Here is an 18,159-nt window from a genome sequence, read left to right as displayed (position 1 = left end):
TTTCCTTCTCCAGCTCATTTCACAGAAGAGGAAACTGAGGCAAACAGGGTCAAGTGACTTGGCCAGAGTCACACAGCTAGAAAGCATCTGAGGCCAGACTTGAACTCAGGAAGATGAGTGCCACCTAGCTGGCCCAGCTATCTGTACATCCAGACTATTAACACATTAGGCTAATGATTAAAATTTAGAATAAAGATGAGAAGACACAGCATGTAATAATAAAAAAATTTCAAGTTAATGTATTTAAATAAGCTGCTGAGGCTGAAAAAGTGAAAATGGGGAAAGGAACAGACACTGACCCAGATTGTCACGTCACTATTCCTACTGAAGAGTAATCAATGTGTAAACAAACCCCAACAACAAGGAGACCAAAAGCCTAGAAAGTAATTCAGCCCACTACCAGTTGATCTCCTTAAATATATTTCCCCCCTCTTTTCGGAAAGGCCAAGAACAATGAGTGTAAAACACTGCATATATTGTCATATGTAGCAGAAGTATCCATTAGTTTTATTGAATTGGGGTTTTTTTCAGTCATTTATCTTTGTTACAAGGGAAGACTCAATGGCTTGGGGTTATATTCAGGAATGAATATAACACAAAAGCAAAAAAGGCATAAATGAAAGTTTAACACATAACCTCCTTGACAAGAAGAGAATGGCCATCAAGGATAACATCAATTTAGAACAAAGTCATTTGTAAAAATCTTTTGAAGGAAGATAATGGAATAACATTTCATAAAACACTAAGTGCTCAAAAGAAAAAGAATTTTACAGAAAGTTTGATTTGAGACCCAAATAAGCCAAATCAATCATTCCAAAAGCAGTTAAGGATAAAATTGGCACAAAATGGTAAAAATAAAAAAAGATCTCTCACAATTTCTACAAGAAAATTTTTATTCCATCAATAACAATGGAAATATATTTGGATTCCATTATAATCCTCAAGGAAAAAGAGATGGAACTCAAGGGGGTAAAATGGGAAAAGAAGCTGGACCAGATGAAGTATGCACAGAGGAAGCATAAACTAAAGTGGCACAATTATGATCACAAAAAGGTATAATCTGAATATACCTCCAATATTGGAAGACTGAATAGCTGGGGGGAAAAAAAATCAGACATTACTACTACCACTACAAAAAGGTAACCTTGAGGATATATCAATAATTCCTTATTCATATCTTAAATATTTTTTATGAGAATCCAAACATACATCAAAGGTGTGAATAACTGGATAGGAACAGGCAAGCTTTTGCAAATTATGTTCTGTAGCAGACCGCATCTTTACCATCACTCAAAGGAGAAAAAGGGAACAGAAAATCTAAGATTCCTGTTTGCTTTTTTAAAAAAGCATTTAGTTTATAAGATTTTTTTTAAAAGATCTAACAGAGTTATGATCATCTAATTCTAAATATAAAGCACAGGATCAAATGGAGACATTTACCAGTGTCATGGAACCTATCTACCAAAGAAACCATTTGGAAGGATTCCCTCTGGATAGTGAGAATCCTCAAAGTGCTGTTAGAGGACATCATACAGACTACATGAAGCTCCAGGACATTTCAGAGACTCCTAAATGAGATCCATAGTCCTAACTACCCACATAGGAAGAAAGGTGGATAAAGAATGCCTGTTTTCCAGACAGCCACAGAATTGGTCCATGAACATATATTCTGGGTAGGCAACATAGATGGACAATTAACTGGGCCCAGAACTGAACAGGAAAAACACAGGCTGGAACGAACTCCAAACTGAATAACACTTTCAATTACCCTATATCTCTCCTCAAAATATTAATCTCACAATTTTTAACACCAATATTTTTACAGCAATGTTAAGAATCATGGAATAAATGCTACAACCTCAGACAAAGCAAAACTGCAGGTCACCCAAAGGACAACTGAAAGATTTATAGCAGGTACAGATAGGTAAGAGCAAATTACCAATGACAAATAAGGTGCACAAAGTAGAATAAAGTTATTAGAGAATTATAACTGACAAAAAAGTTGGGCCAGTCATATAATAAAAGACAAATACAGACTGATAATCTCAGTAGGGGCAATGGTACCCACATAATAGAAAGCATCTAGGGGAAGATCTCCAGAGCACTGGATGGACCACTATGGTAGATTTACAGGACACAGACAGAAGTCACCCAAAATGAAAAAGCAAGGGTGAGCTGCAATTTGTACCAAGGGAGGGAGTAATCACATCAATGAGATAAAGCTATTCACCAGAAGTATACATATCTATATTTTTTCTTTTAAAAAGGAAAAAAAAATTTACAGCTATAAAGCTTATTTGGACCTAGATGGAATTTCTAAAATGATAGTTATCAGATATGGGGAAGGAGGAGGGAAGAGAACAGTATTCTAATCCTGATACTTCCACTAACTAATATTGGGCAAAACACTCAAAGTGTCTGGACCTGTTTCCTCATCAATTAAATGAGATGATTAGACTACTTTATCTCCTAAGTCCCTTTCAGTTATAAAGTTTCATGATTACACATTTTCAGACCTGGCAAATATAAAGCTTATTTAAAAGGCACACCAAACAATTCGGTTTATCAATGAAAATGTTTTATGAAACTTTTTTATCTTTAAAGTACAATAAGGTGAATCTGAATTAATAAAAATTACGTGGAATATTTTTTAAAAGAAATGCAGTTTTATAGAAACACACTCCAATAAAATATTTCTAATTAAAACATCCTAAAAGACTGCCTTTAGTTAAGCCTCTTCTACGACATCCAGCTGCACTTAAGAAAATAAACTGTAGTTTTATTATTTAAACACATCTCCCTTTAAACGTGTTTATCAGAATCTCAGAAAACATTCAAATCTGGCAGCAAAACTTCTATCACTAGCGTACAATGACGATATTCCAGTCAATAAGAACTAGAAATGAAAGCCTCTCAGCCTGATTTCAAAAAATATTTCAAAATCAGAAAGCAAAATAAGTATCATACCCTTATCATTCCTCTAAAGCTCAAAATCGCAGTTTAAGAAATGAGGTGGATTTTTCAGAGTAGGAATGCAGTGTTTGAGGTAAATTAAGGAGATATGAGGGGAGTAAAAAGGTAATTGCTTAATCTTTTAATTGGAAAACAAAACAAAACAAAACCCAACACACATACTCAAAACTCCTGCATTGATGATAAATGACCTGCACTTAGCTGAAGTCTCCTCTGGCTCAGGTTTACTTATTACAAATTAGTGGAGTCTGAGTCTGTATTTATAAGGTTTTATCATGTACAGCAATAATACCTCTCCACTCCTTCCCCCCCCCCACCAATCTATTCACGAATAAAAAGCAGGGGAAAAAATTTAACTAATCTCACATTTGTATTTTTAAACAATTAAGAAATTGCAAGAAAATGTGAATGACATGAATACAGAAGCAATAAACAGCTGGTGTAGCAAGCACTTACCCATGTAAGATTTCCAATGTACAATGCAATTCTTTTTCCAGTATAGGTATAGACAACATTTGGTGCTGATCCTTTACCTACATCATCGCCAACAGATGGTGGGAGAGCATCCATGTAATCGCGATCCTCTGGGGCATCTCCATTATTTGCAGATGGAGAGATGACATCATCATACAAATCTATTTGATCATGCCCACCATATTCAGCTTCCTGAGATATAGAAACAACACTCTAGATTACACAGTAATACTCAGAATACTATTCAAGAAAGTTGAAATACAAGAACATTGTACTTTTTTTTTTAATCTCACAGAAGATAATCAAGGATCCAAACTTCTCAATACAAATGTTACCTCAACGTTATGGAATAGATGCATTCATGAAAGATGCCTGTAAAGCAAAGTTCTGTACACTGAATCTTATTTTCCCATTGACTTCTAGTATAAAATTGGAGATAAGTTCTTCTGGAAAAATTTAACATGAAGACAATAAAATACAAAATAAAATTCTGGTACAATCATAGTCTAAAAAGTCGCAACACATGAATACAAAGCAGATAAGCTATTTTAACATTTGAAACAATACAACAATTACAACCTCATACATCACTAAGATCCAGAAATCACCGCTTTTTCCAAACCCTCCCAAATGTTCTAAATAATTCCTTTAGCTGCTCAAATTCAATCTCTTAACTCTTTATGAAAGTTGCTCGCTTTTACAAATGAACATACCTATCTGGGCCAAAGGGAAGAGGTGTGGAAAAACAGGAAAGGAAATGATTTAAAATGTACTAGTTAATGAAAAAACTGAGAAAAATAAAACAACAGATGAAGTATAAGTAAAATTCTGTCACAACTGCCACAGACTGAACAAATTGTTATGCTGAAGTATAACGTTATAAATGTACTGCTATAAATCTCATTCCCAGTTAATAAGGAATTGATCTCTCTCTCTCTCTCTGAAGTGGTGAAAGAGGAGTTGTGAACATAAACTACAGTAGTGGTTTAAGGCCACAATGTAACCAGTTTTGTGAGTACTTGTGGTTCATCTGCCACACATAGGAAAAAGATTCAGAACTGGAAGAAACCATAGTCTAGTCTTGCTCATGTTTTTCAAGTGAAGAAACGTAGGAAAAAAGTAATTTTCAGTAGTGAAAATCATGGTGTAAGGGAGAACATGTTCATGAAGGGGGGAAATAAAGAACAAATGCCACCAGTAATTCTGTATCTGAAAGGGACTTGCTGTAAAAGTGCTAACCACTGGACTGGCACTCACTATAAGTAATCTACCTCACTGAAGGGAAATAAAGTACCATAAACACCCATTTTTCCTAACCCTTTCCTTCTTCTGAGATGCTAGAGTCTATGTATTTTTGTTTTTGTGGCAGTCAGATGCATCTGAGATGACAAGAAATTAGAGGAGATTTAAAACAAACGCTGAACAAGACAGCTGTGAAAATCTGAAGACACAGCTAACTTTCTCACTATTCTCCTACAGTGAAAATTACTCTGAGAAAAGCACATAAAGGTATAGTTACTAGTTCTAGAATACACAGCTACATGAAAAACTCCCAGAGAAAAAATTCTGGTACAGTGTTAACCAGATCAACAAAACACTGCTAATAGGGGTCCCCAAAACATGGAAATGTCATTCAGAAATGTCACTGTAACGTCATTATAACAGGATTTTATCTGTAATGGAGAATATATTTATATGCACAACAAAATTTCAAGTTAATCTTTATGAAAACGTACCAAATCAGTAAACTGACGGGAATGGGGATTTTGTATAGTTTCTATATTTGTGGGGCATACCTATAAATCCCTAATAAGGGTCCTCTGAGCTCAATGGCATCCAGAGAATAAAATGGCAGAAACTAAGACCCTGAATCACAGATTGACGCCACAATTTTATTTTGCTGGTACAGTAGCATAACAAAAAAAAAACCCTTAAAATCTATATTTCTACTATACTGATATTTGTAAATAAACAAAATAACATGCTCATATTTTATCTATAGTAATAACAAAATTTGTGGGAATTTTGTTTTGAAGTTTCAGCATGAGCTGAAGCTTCCCATTTTGTAGTTGCAGCACAAGGGTTCCACACATGGAACAGGAAAGGGGGTCACAAGTTCGAATCTTCATTTTCAGATCATAAGGGGTTGAGGGCACTTTAAACTCTCTTGCAATCCGGCTCTTAACAGCAAGCAGAATTATTATTATTCAAAAGAAGTTGTGTCCCCATCCTCCTCTGCAGAAAGTATAACCACAACATAGGGTCTAAGGGAGAGTAAAAAAGAATGCAATGGTTAATAGCAGGGGTAAAAATAAAGGTATTTATGTTAATACTTTCACTTACAAAAAATAGATTAACATGCCAAGCCACTTCTTCTTCATAAGTAACCATTGTGTATGAAAATAGTAACAATGAATAAATAGCAATTTGTAAACAAAACCACATTCTACACTAATCTGGTATTTTACAAGCCACTTACTATTTTTGTCCATTCTTGAATTTCTATGTTGACACCAACCCATCCTTCCATATTGATATGGTTCTACCAATACTAGGATCAGCCATTTTGTCTGGTAGTTGTATTGCTTCCAAGTGGTTGAAGCATGATGCTAATGAGACCATGGTCCTGGGTTTGATCTCCATGTAGCTAGAGCTTCATTTTGTTCCAAAGCCATAGACTGTACTCCTAGCCATGTCCAGCCATTTCACAAATGTATGTCATTTGGATTCGGTGAGAAAATATGGATGAATCTGAACAAATTTATCACCATTACTGGAAAAGAACTCAAAGCACATGCCCTCCTACAGTGTCAATTATGTCAATCTTAAGGCCAGCCCATACCACCTACCCAAACATCTATAGTATTCAACCTTCTATTACCATCTTGATGAATGCTGTTTCAGAAAAGCTTACATTCCCACTCAAAAAACTGTAACTTATTCATGGACACAGAATAAGTCCTAAAACTTAATTTAAAAAATAAAACACACAAAAGTTTTTCAAATAAAAATGTGACAAGCTCTACTACTCAAAAAGGTCTTATTTCTAATTATTATCCTTTAAGAATATTTTGTGGCATTCAAAAACAAGCAAATATCACCATTTCTATTCTCTAATAAAGGTTTCAGACAATAAAATGCTGGCCCATCTTAAATGCCTTGTATAAATGGAAACTGACACAGAAGCAAACCATAAATTTAAGCTATTATTTATTGCTTTTCCATTCTCGATCATCCTAATGTTTAAAGACTAGAAAATTTATTAAAGCAGTGCAAATCACTGACAAGACACTTGTACACAGTGCAAGATCTAACAAGATTTGTTCCTATATTGATAAATCTATACCTAATGCAAAGTTAGAGAAATTTAGAAAACAAAATGTAAAATACCATAGACAAGTTTCTAGCAGCTATTGTTTTTGAGGATAATTCATCCCTGACAGTCAGCAAAAAGTAATATAATTTCATTTTTACATATTCACATACAGAGCCAAGGAGTAAGGGCTCTCAAGTCACTCCTGGCTCTTTCTAGTATAATCCAACACTGTTCTTGGTGATCCTGCCACTCTGGTTAATGCTCACTCTTCTATTTTCCTCTGATCTTTCATTCAACCATCCATAAAGGCAAAATAAAACCAACTGTCCCAAGGACATACAAACTGTTTGAAACAACTGGCCTGCAGCTAAAAAAAAAAATTTAAGTTAATTAAGAAAAGAAAAACCAGGGAATTCTAAAATAAAAGAATTTAATGTAGTCACTCATTAGAGAGAATACATTTTTTTAAAATAGCTTACATTTATATGACATTTCATAGTTAAAAGCAAGTTCTACCCAGGTGTCATTTGATCATCACAACAATCCTCTGAGTTTGGTTAGAGATGGGAAAACCAGGCTCACAAGAGATTCAGTAACTTGCCCAAGGTCACATGCTTCTAAATAAATGGTGAAGCTGAACTTGAACCCAGGTTTTCTTCATGGTACAATGCTTTTCCACTATATTATGAGTACACTGTCCTTTACCCCATAAAGCTTGCATGACAGCATGGATAACTTAAAATATCCAGTAAAAGAATGATTTGTATTTAGCTTCGGAATACATTATGACTTTTACCTTTCCAACTATGCTCTGACTACAGAAACTGAAATTCACTTTCAATCCTTGCAAATACACCAACTTAAAGGTAAGAAGTAATGAGTTTGTTACTAAAAATTCACCACAAAACAATAGACAAGTCAGTGATAACACAGATGTACTTTGGGGGAAAAAAATAGATGAACAAGAAAGAATTAGTAACAGTTTTTGTGCACAAGCTCTCCTACATAGCTTTCAATGCATAAACCTTAGCCCAAGTAACATTGTCGTTCTTACAAATTGAGCTGAAATTCTCACTTTATCTTCTAGGAACAATAAGTCCAACAAGAATAAACCTATCTCATGCAATAAAAATATTAAGAACAAGCAATTTAATTGTAAAACAATAATGGTTAAATACATGATGGAAAACTTAACTTCCATCAGCTAAAAAATAACATGACGCTTGTTGGGTAAATGAAAGAGGCAAAGTAGTCCCACACTATGAAATAAAAGTGAGGAAGATAATTTTTCTAATTACTAGCTAAATAATGATTTTCTTTTCAAGGCTGCAAATTGGGTCCCTAAGATCAGAGAACTCACATAGTCCCATGTAAACAAACAAAAAAAAGCTAGTTTCACATTAGAGCCTATTAAAGTCAGAAGATCCAGGTTCAAATCTTACTTCAGACACTTAGTATGTCTCTACTTTTCTGTACTTTAGTTTCCTCATCTGCAAAATGAGGGTGCTGGACTCTGGTCTCCAAGGTCTTTTCCCAGTCTATGAACCTGTGACTATATACTTCACAATTAACATCAAGATGTCTACTTTTCGACACATCAAACAGGGTTGATTTTTAAGTAGTGGAGGAAAAAGAAAAAAGAAATGAGTCAAGACGCTTAATTATAAAATTAAAAAATAAATAAGTATAAATCCTGGCATGGACTGAAACTGCTTTAGCAGCTAGGATTCTAATGCTGTTCTCTTCCCAAACCTAAACACAGTGCATGTGTATGGTGAAGGGGGGGGGGAAAGAGGACGAAAGTAGAAAGTAGCACTGCAAAAAGAAAAGCCCAAATGACTGCCTTCAAAAGAGTAACTGTTCCCAATTTGATGGAATCTAGGGACCTCCAACTAAAGACACCAAGAATACCCCCACACAAAACAGCAGAGTCCCTTGTGCTTTTTTCCCTCCCTCATCTTTCCTCACCACTCTCAAATTCATCTGGTCAATGAAAGAATTCTCTTCATCCTACCCTCAAAGCACATTACATTAATAAGAAATGGTCTAGCTTGACTTCTTAAAAAAAAATCATATATACATATATATGCATGATTATTCCTTTTGTAAATACATATAAAAATTCACTTAAATTTTAACAGAACATAATTACATAGTAAATACAGAATTATCTCTCGGTACATTCAAACACCATACACTTTAAAAGTACAGGATCACGAAGATGAGGGTGTAAAAACAGCAGAGGTCAGTGATATCCAGAATATAAAATCAAAGCTATGATTTAACCAAACTACAAACAAAAACAGTACTATCTGATTTCATCAATTTGAATGTCTACAAATGACATTAGCAAAATCATTTGAATGTAGGCTACCTGGTAGACATTAAAGAAAAATTCTGAATAAAAAAAAAGTTGATTGTAAAAGTAGTAAATGAAACCCACAAAATTTCTCTCACCCAGGCTGCAGGAAGATAATGAACATAATTACAGTACCAAATGGCATTACAAACAAAGGAAACATCCCTCCAGGATCAAGTCTGCAACAGCCTTGAAGCATTTCTGAGAAGTGAAGAAAACTGAAAAAAGACTTGGCCACTAAATGATGCCCCAAGTATGCCTCCTCTGTGGGGAGGGAGCTCAAAGCCAAGGACAGAAACTCCTGTAAGGAAAAGTGAATAAAGATTATATTCATCCTGGCCTCCAGTCCTAAAGCATACCCAGGACTCAGAAAATACATAGCATTGCTTTCTTTTGGAAGAAACTATCTGCTAGCTGTAGTTATGCATCAAAAATCCTAAAAAAAGCTTCGATGTGTTATTTTTGTGTGATACTTCAAAGATGTTGTATTCTTACTAACAGTTTAATGGCATAATGTTTAAGCAGAATAGGTTTGTAATAAACACTGCAAATATGCATGTAAAAAGAACTAGAAGATCCTAAAATAAGCTTTGGTATTCTATTTTTATGTGGTACTTCAGTGTTGTGTGCTTACTAAGAGTTTAAAGACACTTATATGGCATAACCTTAAGTACAATGAACTTTCAATAGAAACACTACAAACATTACTGGGGTCTATGACACAAAAAGGTTAAGAACACCTGAACTAGAATATTTTTTTAAAAAAGTTTGGTTATCCTATTTTTTATGCTACTCAAATATGGTATTCTCATTAATAGTTTAAAGACATTTAATTGGCATTACCTTTGAGGATAACTTGCCATATTGACATTACACGTATTTTAAAAAATTATTACACGTATGTGTGCATATAAAAGAATTAGAGGATCCAAAAAAGCTTTGGCATCCTATTTTTTGTGATACTAGAAAGTTGTATTCTTATTAATATCTTAAAGACACTTAACTGATATAAACTTTGAGCCTGATGGGCTTGAAATACAGACCACAAATATCTAAAATATTTTTCATCTTAAGACACTTTAACCATTTACGGCTTAAAATTTAAAACATTTTTTGAAGTTTAAAAAGAACAGGAAAACGTAGTGATTTTGTCTTTCCTACAACACTACCCCAAGGTACACAAAAAGTAAACAAATCTTTAGGAAAAAACAAATCTGATTTGTATCAATTAACACAATTATCCGGATTTTTTTAAAAAATCAACAAACAGGGATGTGTGGAAGTAAAGTTCCTTTCTCCCAGAGACAGGAAAAATAAACTCATCACGTATTAAATTTCTGTAGAGTTTGGGATTAAAAACAACAAGCATCAATAACCTCCCTCCCCAATACATGTTACAGAGCAAAATTATCCGCCTCCTGGCTTCCTCCAAATTTCTACTAAACTCCACGTTCTACAAGAAGTCCTTTAAAAATACCCAAGGAAAAAAAACCATCCCCCTGCCCCTCAAAAACCCAAGCCCCTACAACCCCTTCCCCAATATGCGCTATTGAACAAAACACAACCATCTCCTGTCTTCCAAGTTTCAACTAAAATCCCACTTTCCAAAAGAAGCCTTTCTTTAAAAAACTGTTAAAACAAACAAAAAAATCCCACCACCATCCCCCAAAATGAGCAAAACACATTAATCCACCTCCCGACTTCTTTCAAGTTCCAATTAAAATCCCATCTTCCACCAAAAAATCTTTCTTTAAAAACAAGAAACAAAACAAAACAAAAATCCTCCCCCAATATGTGTTATGAACAAAAACACAGTATCTACCTCCTGGCTTCTTCCAAATTTCAACTGAAACCCCACCTTCCAAAAGAAGCCTTCCTTTTTTAAAAAATAAAAACTTCCCCCCATCCCAAACATGTGTTAGTGAGTAAAATACCATATCCACCGCCAGGCTTATTTCAGGTTTCAACTAACGCTCACCGCCCCCCCCCTACAAGGTTTTCCGGGACCCCTCCAAGCTAGCTAGCTAGCCTTCCCGCAGTGATCCTTTATCTTGTTTGCAAGTTGTCTCCCGTTTAGATAGAAGCTCCTTGAGGGCAGGGGCTGCTTTTTTTTTTTTTGCCCCCTTTTGGGTATTTCCTTCAATAAGCATTTATGAAGCCAGGCCTAGAAGCAAAAGACCGCCCTCCTCCCCCCAGGAGCTCCCAGCCTAAGCGAAGAGAGACCCCGAGCCACCCCGGGCCGCCCTCCCAAGTGGGTGCTCCCTTCCCGGGGGCATCCTCCCGGCTCCCCGTTCCAACAGCAGGGCAGACGTTTTGCAAAAGAATGCCCATCCCTCAGAATCAGAACCTAGGTTCTTCCGGAAGAGGAGACTCGGGACCAGGGAGATTGGGAGACTCCTCGAGGGCAGGAACCTTCCCCCGCCTTGGCCTTGGCCTTTCTTTGTATTTCCCCCAAGCGCTAAGCCACAAAGCCTGTGGAGCGGAGCAGGCGCTTAATAAATGCGTAAGAAAAGAAAAGAAAATGAAATTTTTTTAACAAATGTTTCCTGTCCCGGGGCTCCCGCACCCCTCTCCTGCAGGGTGGGCGCCAACCCACCACTCAAACGCTGGAAGAACCGGGCTCCGAAGCGGGGGGGGGGGGTTTGAGGGGACTGGCGACCACAAAGCCTCCAGGACCGAGCGGCGTCAATGGACGCGGTGCATGCAAACAGAGGAGGTCGGGGTGGACATTTTAATTTCGAATTACAGCGTATGGATTGACACGGATAGTGGATTTGTATATTGGGAAGGGATGCTGAGGCCCGTTCTCGCTCGGCGTCCGATTGGCGCGCCCGGTCCTTCAGGTGTGCAGAAGGCATTCCCCCCCCGCCCCGACCAGGCCCCAGCACGGCGGCGGCCAGGCTTCGGGGCCTCGCGCCCGGGGAAGCGGCGCTGGCAGAGGGACCCGCGGCCCAAGCAGCAGGCAGGATCCGGAAGAGCGAGGCGCGAGGGGGCACAAAGGGCCGCGAAACGGAGGCTTCCATGAGGCGAGAGGATAGGAGAAGAGGGAGGGCCGGGGCGGGAGCCGAGAAGGTCCCTCCGCAAGGCCGGGCCGGGCCGGGCCGAGCCGAGCCCAACCGGGCCGGGCCAAGCAGGAGGGCGGGCCCCGGCCGTCCTGCCCCTGCCGCTGCCCCCGCCCCCGGCGCACACGAGGCCCGGCCCCGCTGCCGCCGCCGCCGCCGCCGCTCGGGGCCTACGCCGAGGCGGGAAGCCCCGGGACCCGGGCGTCACCCACAATGGGGAGGCGGAGAAGGAGGAGCCGGAGCCGAGCAAGCCTAGAGGGCGACGCGGGGAGAAAGGAAGGGAAGGGTGGGGAGAGAGCGGGAGAGGGAGGCCGGGAGCGGGGCGGCCCGAGAGCTGGCCAAGGTGCAGCTCCCACAGCGGGAGGGCCCGGCCCCGGCCCCGGCCCCGCCGGCCTGCGCGCAGCCCGCTTCGGCCGCGCGGGCCTCCGGGGGGGGGGGGGTGGGCCGCACGTACCTGGTTGAACTCCTCGCCCACATCCGCGTAAATATCTATGTGATCCACACCGTCCGCCATTTTCCCTCGGCTGCCGCCGCCGCCGCCGCGGCCACCTTACAGCAGCTCGGTCCGCAGCAGCAGCAGCAGCACTAGCAGCAGCGGATCTAGCGGAGGGGGGAGGGGGGATCCATTGCGTCACTTCCGAGGCGGGAGGCGGGAGGGGTGGGCGCTGTGGGCGGCGGGAGCTGCAGCTGTGGAGGCGCGCTGTGCGGGCGCCTGGCCTGCCGCTGCTCGGAGTCGGAGGTGTGGGGAAGGGGAGGGGAGACTCTGTTATCATCTCTCCCCCCCTCCGCCAAGGTTCGAGTTTCCGGCCCTGCTGCCAGCGATACAGCTTAGGGTCTGCGTGAAGGCCTGTGAAAGGGAAGAAGGTCCGACACGTGGCACCGCCTTCGTTTCCTATTTATTTGCAATTAGAAGATAAATGTTTACGTTTATAATTCGGGAATCTCGTAGCATCTGAGGCCTCTTTTACTTAACACCCAAGTATCTCCATTTCCCTTCCAGTCCCACACCCGCTGCAGTTAAAGAAAAAGAAAGTGGTTCGAGTATTTGCATGCATGCGGCATTTGGTTTTGCATGCTGCTTTTGCCTTCGCATCCTCCACGTCTTACCATTGCCACGGTTTCCTCATTGCTTGACCCCTCCCCAACCCCCTTCCTTTACTCCTCATTCTTCCTCCTCATTTACACTAACAATTGAATGTTGTATTTTCACTAGGGGGAAAGAAAAGAAAGAAAAAAAAACCCGAATACATGTTAACGTAAAAGTGTTTAAAAGAAAAAAAAGTCTGCCAATCCTTGAGTACTGCCCACATCTTCTAAAAACCCTGGTGTCAAGGGACCTTCTTTCTTCTGTCTCTAATTATGTTCCCTCATAGGCTTGCTTTCCCTGCACTATTCCTCTAGGAAGGTGAAATCTGGCAGAGCTTGCAGGAAACAGTGGAAGAGAGGAAAACCGTTTAGGAATTCATTTGGGTTGGAAAAAAAACTATGAAAGACCTATATTATTTGCTATTTCGGTAGTCCAGGGTTGAGAGAAGAAAGGGAAAGAAAAATTGAAGATGGGTGAGATTTTGAAAACAATCGATATGGCTTGGAAATGTGGCGAAAGAGAAAGAAATAAAATATGTAGTTGTACCCTTAGGATTGATGTTTATGATAATACTATTCTATGCATCATTTCCTAAAACAAGAAATTAATCTAGCCTTCCTCCAAATTTTATTCTCTCTATTGAAAAAAAAAAGCTGTATGAGTGTGTTAAGGACTGGTAGGATCCTACAAGAATTCCAGGAAAGGATATTAGAGATTAACCTATTATAGGGTCCTCAAGTGCTGCCTTTTGTTTGGACTCAGTCAAAGGGCTGCACTTGAGGACCTAGAGGGCCAGGTGGGGCCTTGAGGCCCCAGGTTCCCCACCCCTGCCTTAGACTGTCTGGTGGAGTCTATGGACCCCTTCTCAGAAGAGTGTTTGTTGCCTTACACCCATAACAGAAGAAAATGGTAAATTTGGATGAGAGGTCAATGAAAATAAAGGTGTAAATTTTATTTCTCATCCACATCACAAATGCCCTGAAATTGATCAACCAACTCCTTGCCAGTGTATGGGGCTATGGGTCTGTGGGTCTGTGGATGTGTGGCTATCAGGCTAAGAATCCTCATGCAAAGGGAGAAGAGACAGTCCTGGACAGAATTCTGGGATGTAAAAATGAATAGATGCTTTAAAAAATTTTTTATTCAGAATTTAACAAACACCAAAAAGAAAAAGAGAATATTTTCATATATAATCAACCAACAATTGTTTATTCTCATGGAGCTCACATTATGATGGAATAGGCAAAAGACACATTACAATATACATACAAGATACAGAAACCATAGGAAAGCCACTACTACTAGGCAGGGGACCCAAAAAAGGCCTCTTAAAGAAAGTGGAATTTGAGCTAAGTCTTGAAGGGAGCAAGGAAAACAAGGTAGACAGTGAGGAGGAAGAGGACATGAAATGGAAGTAGAGCATTCCAGGCATGGAGACCTGTACGAGGAACAGCAAAAATGCCAGGGTCACTGGATCACAGAAGACATGGAGGGGAGTAAAGTATGAGAAGGCTGGAGAGGTAGGAAGGGGCCAGGTTGTGAAAGGTTTTAACAGCTAAACAGAAGGGTTTTGTTTTGTTTTGTTTTTTGGATCCTGGAGGCAATAGGGAGATACTAAGAGTTTATTAGATAGTGGGTAGGGAAGTGGCATGGTCAGACCTATACTTTAAGATCAGTTTGACTGCTGAGTAGAAAATGGGATGGAGTGGGGAGAGAGGAGTCAGGAAGACTAACCAGAAGACCCCAAGTATAGTTGATGAAAAGTTGTATGAATGAAGAGAAAGGGACATATAAAAGAGATGTCCTGAAGGTAGAAAAGACAAGACTTAGCAGTGAAGTAAGTACAAGGGAGGATTTGAGGATGACACAAAGTTGAGACTGTGGGTGACTGGGCAGAGGTTGGTGGTGCTCTTAAAAGTTGGGAAGAGAAGAGGGTTTTAGGAGAAATATAATGAGTTCAGTTTTGGATGTATTGACTTGGAGATACCTTTAGGACATCAATGTTGGGATGTCAGAAGCAACTGATAATTTGAGACTGAAGGTCAGGAGAAAAGCTAGAACTAAATATATAGATCAACAATTCATCTGTATAAAGATAATTACTGAACACATGGGAGCTGATGAGATCAACCAGGTAAATAGGAGGGAGAAGAGTTCCCCAGACATCCTTGTGGAAGGGACACCCATGATTTACTAATGAACAGGATGAAGAACCAGCAAAGGAGCCTGAGAAGGAACTTCCAAACCCCATCTCCTACCAGCTATGCTACTTTTGGACTTCATCATGCATGCATGCCCCAGGAAACTCATCGTTGGGAACTCTCATTATCTTGCAAGACAGAATCAGCCTTGGCACTCCCATCTCATCAATACCCTTTGCCCCTCTGATTGGACCCTCTGACTGTAGGGCAGACCCCATGAGCTCCAAAACCTCCATTTAAGGAGGGTACTTAGGGGCAGCTGGGTGGCAGAGTGGATAGAGCTCTGGCCTTGGAATTAGGAGGACCTGAGTTCAAATGTGACCTCAGACACTTGACATTTACTAACTTGTGACCCTGGGCACTTAACCCCAATTGCCTCACCAAAAAAAAAAAAAGAGGGTGCCCAGTCTTCTCTCCATTTCCCACCAGCTAAACTGCTTTTGGACTTCTCCGTCATGCCCTTGAGTCAGGTACCTTCCCCCAAAGTCCTGTTTTTCAAATTCTTTTTGTGTGTTGCCTTCTCCCATTAGATTTTAAGCTCCTTTAGGGCTGGAACTAACTTTTTATTTATATTTGTGTCTTCAGCACCTAGCACAGTTTCTGGTACATATAATAGGTGTTTAATAAATGTTTATTGACTGCCAGGTAGGAGAAGAACAAAGAGACAGTGGTGTCTTCACTTCAGAAACCTTCAGAAGAGAAAAAATTCAGGAGGGTGATTAGTAGTGTCATAGGCTGCAGAGAGGTTATTGAGAAAAGGCCATTAAATTTGGCAATTATGAAGTCATTGATCACTTGGGAGAGAGGCGTTTCAGTTGAATGATGAAGTTGGAAGCTAGACTAGAGAGGGTTAGACGGGGAGAAGGAAAAAAAAAAAGACTAGAGAGGGTTAGACGGGGAGAAGGAAAAAAAAAACGCGTGGTGGGCATGCCCGAGGAAACGCCGAAGACGAGCCCTGCCTCAGCTTCCTATAGTCTGTGCGAGCTGCATCTTCCGCCTTTTGGCTTTCAGAGCCGGATCATGGTGGTGGACAAGAACAGGCGCCTCGCCAAAGATGGCAAAAAAGGAGCCAAGAAGAAAGTAATTGATCCATTTTCAAAGAAGGATTGGTATGATGTAAAAGCACCAGCTCTGTTCAACATTCGAAATATTGGCAAGACACTGGTTACAAGGACCCAAGGAACAAAAATTGCCTCTGATGGTCTCAAGGGTCAAGTCTTTGAAGTGAGTCTTGCCGATCTGCAGAATGATGAGGTTGATTTTCGTAAATTCAAGTTAATTACTGAAGATGTTCAGGGTAAAAATTGTTTGACTAATTTCCATGGAATAGAACTTACTCGGGACAAGATATACTCCATGGTCAAAAAGTGGCAGACCATGATTGAAGCCTATGTTGATGTCAAAACTCCCGATGGTTACTTGCTCCGCCTCTTTTGTGTTGGTTTTACCAAAAAGCGCAACAGCCAGATCTGTAAGACCTCTTATGTCCAGCACCAACAGGTCCGTCAAATTCGTAAGAAAATGATGGAAATCATGACCCAAGAGGTGCAGACAAATGACTTGAAAGAAGCTGTCAATAAACTAATTCCAGACAGCATTGGAAAAGACATAGAAAAGGCTTGCCAGTCCATTTACCCTCTCCATGATGTATTTGTCTGAAAGTCAAGATGCTCAAGAAGCCCAAATTTGAATTGGGAAAGCTAATGGAACTGCATGGTGAAGGTGGTGGCTCTGGAAAACCTTCAGGAGATGAAATGGGCACAAAAGTGGAAAGGGCTGATGTCTATGAACCACCAGTTCAAGAATCTAAGAACTTTTAAAGATTGAAAAATAAAAATTTATCATTGAAAAAAGAAAAAACAAGAGAAGGAGAAAAGAGAAAGTGGAGGCACCAGTTGTAAATAGCTTTCTAAAGGTTGTTAGCCAAAAAATAGAGGAGATAGGATGAAAGCTAACTGGGGTGGTAGGATAAAGTAGGATATACTTTGAGTTTCAAATTCTCTTCCTTCCTCCCTCCTCTCCCCCCCTCTTGAGAAGTCAAGCAATTTTGTTGCTCATTGTTGGGTTTGGGGTTTTTTGTTTTTTGTTTTTGTTTTTAAATGGGGGAGACAAGGGCAAGCTTGTAGGCAGCAAAGAAGCACTCAATAGATAGAGACTGAAGATTAGAGACCAGAAATTTACTGAGGGGGCTATCTACAGGAGAATGCAGGGAAGGAATCAGATCAGAGATGCACATAGAGGGACTTGTTTTGGCCAGGAGTGGGATACATCTTCGTGAAAATCGGGGGTGAAGAAGATCTAGGGGAGGCATATTTCTGAGTGATAGGAGATGAGGTGGAGGGAAGAAGAGGGAGCTCTCATCAAAATTTAGGCTGGAGAAAATATTACTTCTTAATATTTTCAGCTGAACTGAAAGGTTTTAAATATCTATTTGCCGTAGGAGAAAAGATGATACATTTGGTATTATTTTATCTTAATGTGAATAGTTAGCAGACTTGTCTTGTGATAGTGAGTTTTCTAGTTTATCAAACAGAACAATACAATTTTAAAATTCATTTTAATCTATTTGTGTGAAATATTTTTCTGCTAGAGCTGCTACAAAAACAATATATCAGTCTCAATTACTGATTGAAAAAGAATTACAAGTAACAACACCACTGATGGAAGAAGCTCCATGTTTACAGAAT

The 18,159-nt window shown here is 39.8% G+C and overlaps 1 protein-coding gene and 1 pseudogene across 6 annotated transcripts in view; one reads left to right on the top strand and one right to left on the bottom strand.

Moving 5' to 3' along the window:
- Positions 1-12,751, bottom strand: part of CPSF6 (cleavage and polyadenylation specific factor 6) — a 41,838-nt gene extending 29,087 nt beyond the window's left edge. For 3 of the 6 annotated variants that reach the window (XR_002325268.2, XM_020990229.2, XM_020990227.2), the window contains exons 1-2: positions 12,639-12,751; positions 3,430-3,639 (exon numbers count right to left, since the gene is read on the bottom strand). Coding sequence is in view for 5 of the 6 variants with exons in the window: in XM_020990229.2 (XP_020845888.1) it covers positions 3,430-3,639; positions 12,639-12,698 (270 nt within the window). In the remaining variant the exon portion in view is untranslated. The remainder of the gene's footprint in view (positions 1-3,429; positions 3,640-12,638) is intronic. The other 3 variants (XM_020990230.2, XM_020990231.2, XM_020990232.2) reach the window with 1 other exon arrangement.
- Positions 12,752-16,492: 3,741 nt separating this feature from the next.
- LOC110211146 (small ribosomal subunit protein eS1 pseudogene) lies at positions 16,493-17,133 on the top strand (annotated as a pseudogene).
- The last annotated feature ends 1,026 nt before the right edge of the window (positions 17,134-18,159 follow it).

The sequence above is a fragment of the Phascolarctos cinereus genome, unplaced genomic scaffold (assembly GCF_003287225.1).
Source record: "Phascolarctos cinereus isolate Bilbo 61053 unplaced genomic scaffold, phaCin_HiC Scaffold_1;HRSCAF=81, whole genome shotgun sequence".
NCBI lineage: Eukaryota > Metazoa > Chordata > Mammalia > Diprotodontia > Phascolarctidae > Phascolarctos > Phascolarctos cinereus.
This window is presented reverse-complemented; position numbering and strand designations above follow the sequence as displayed.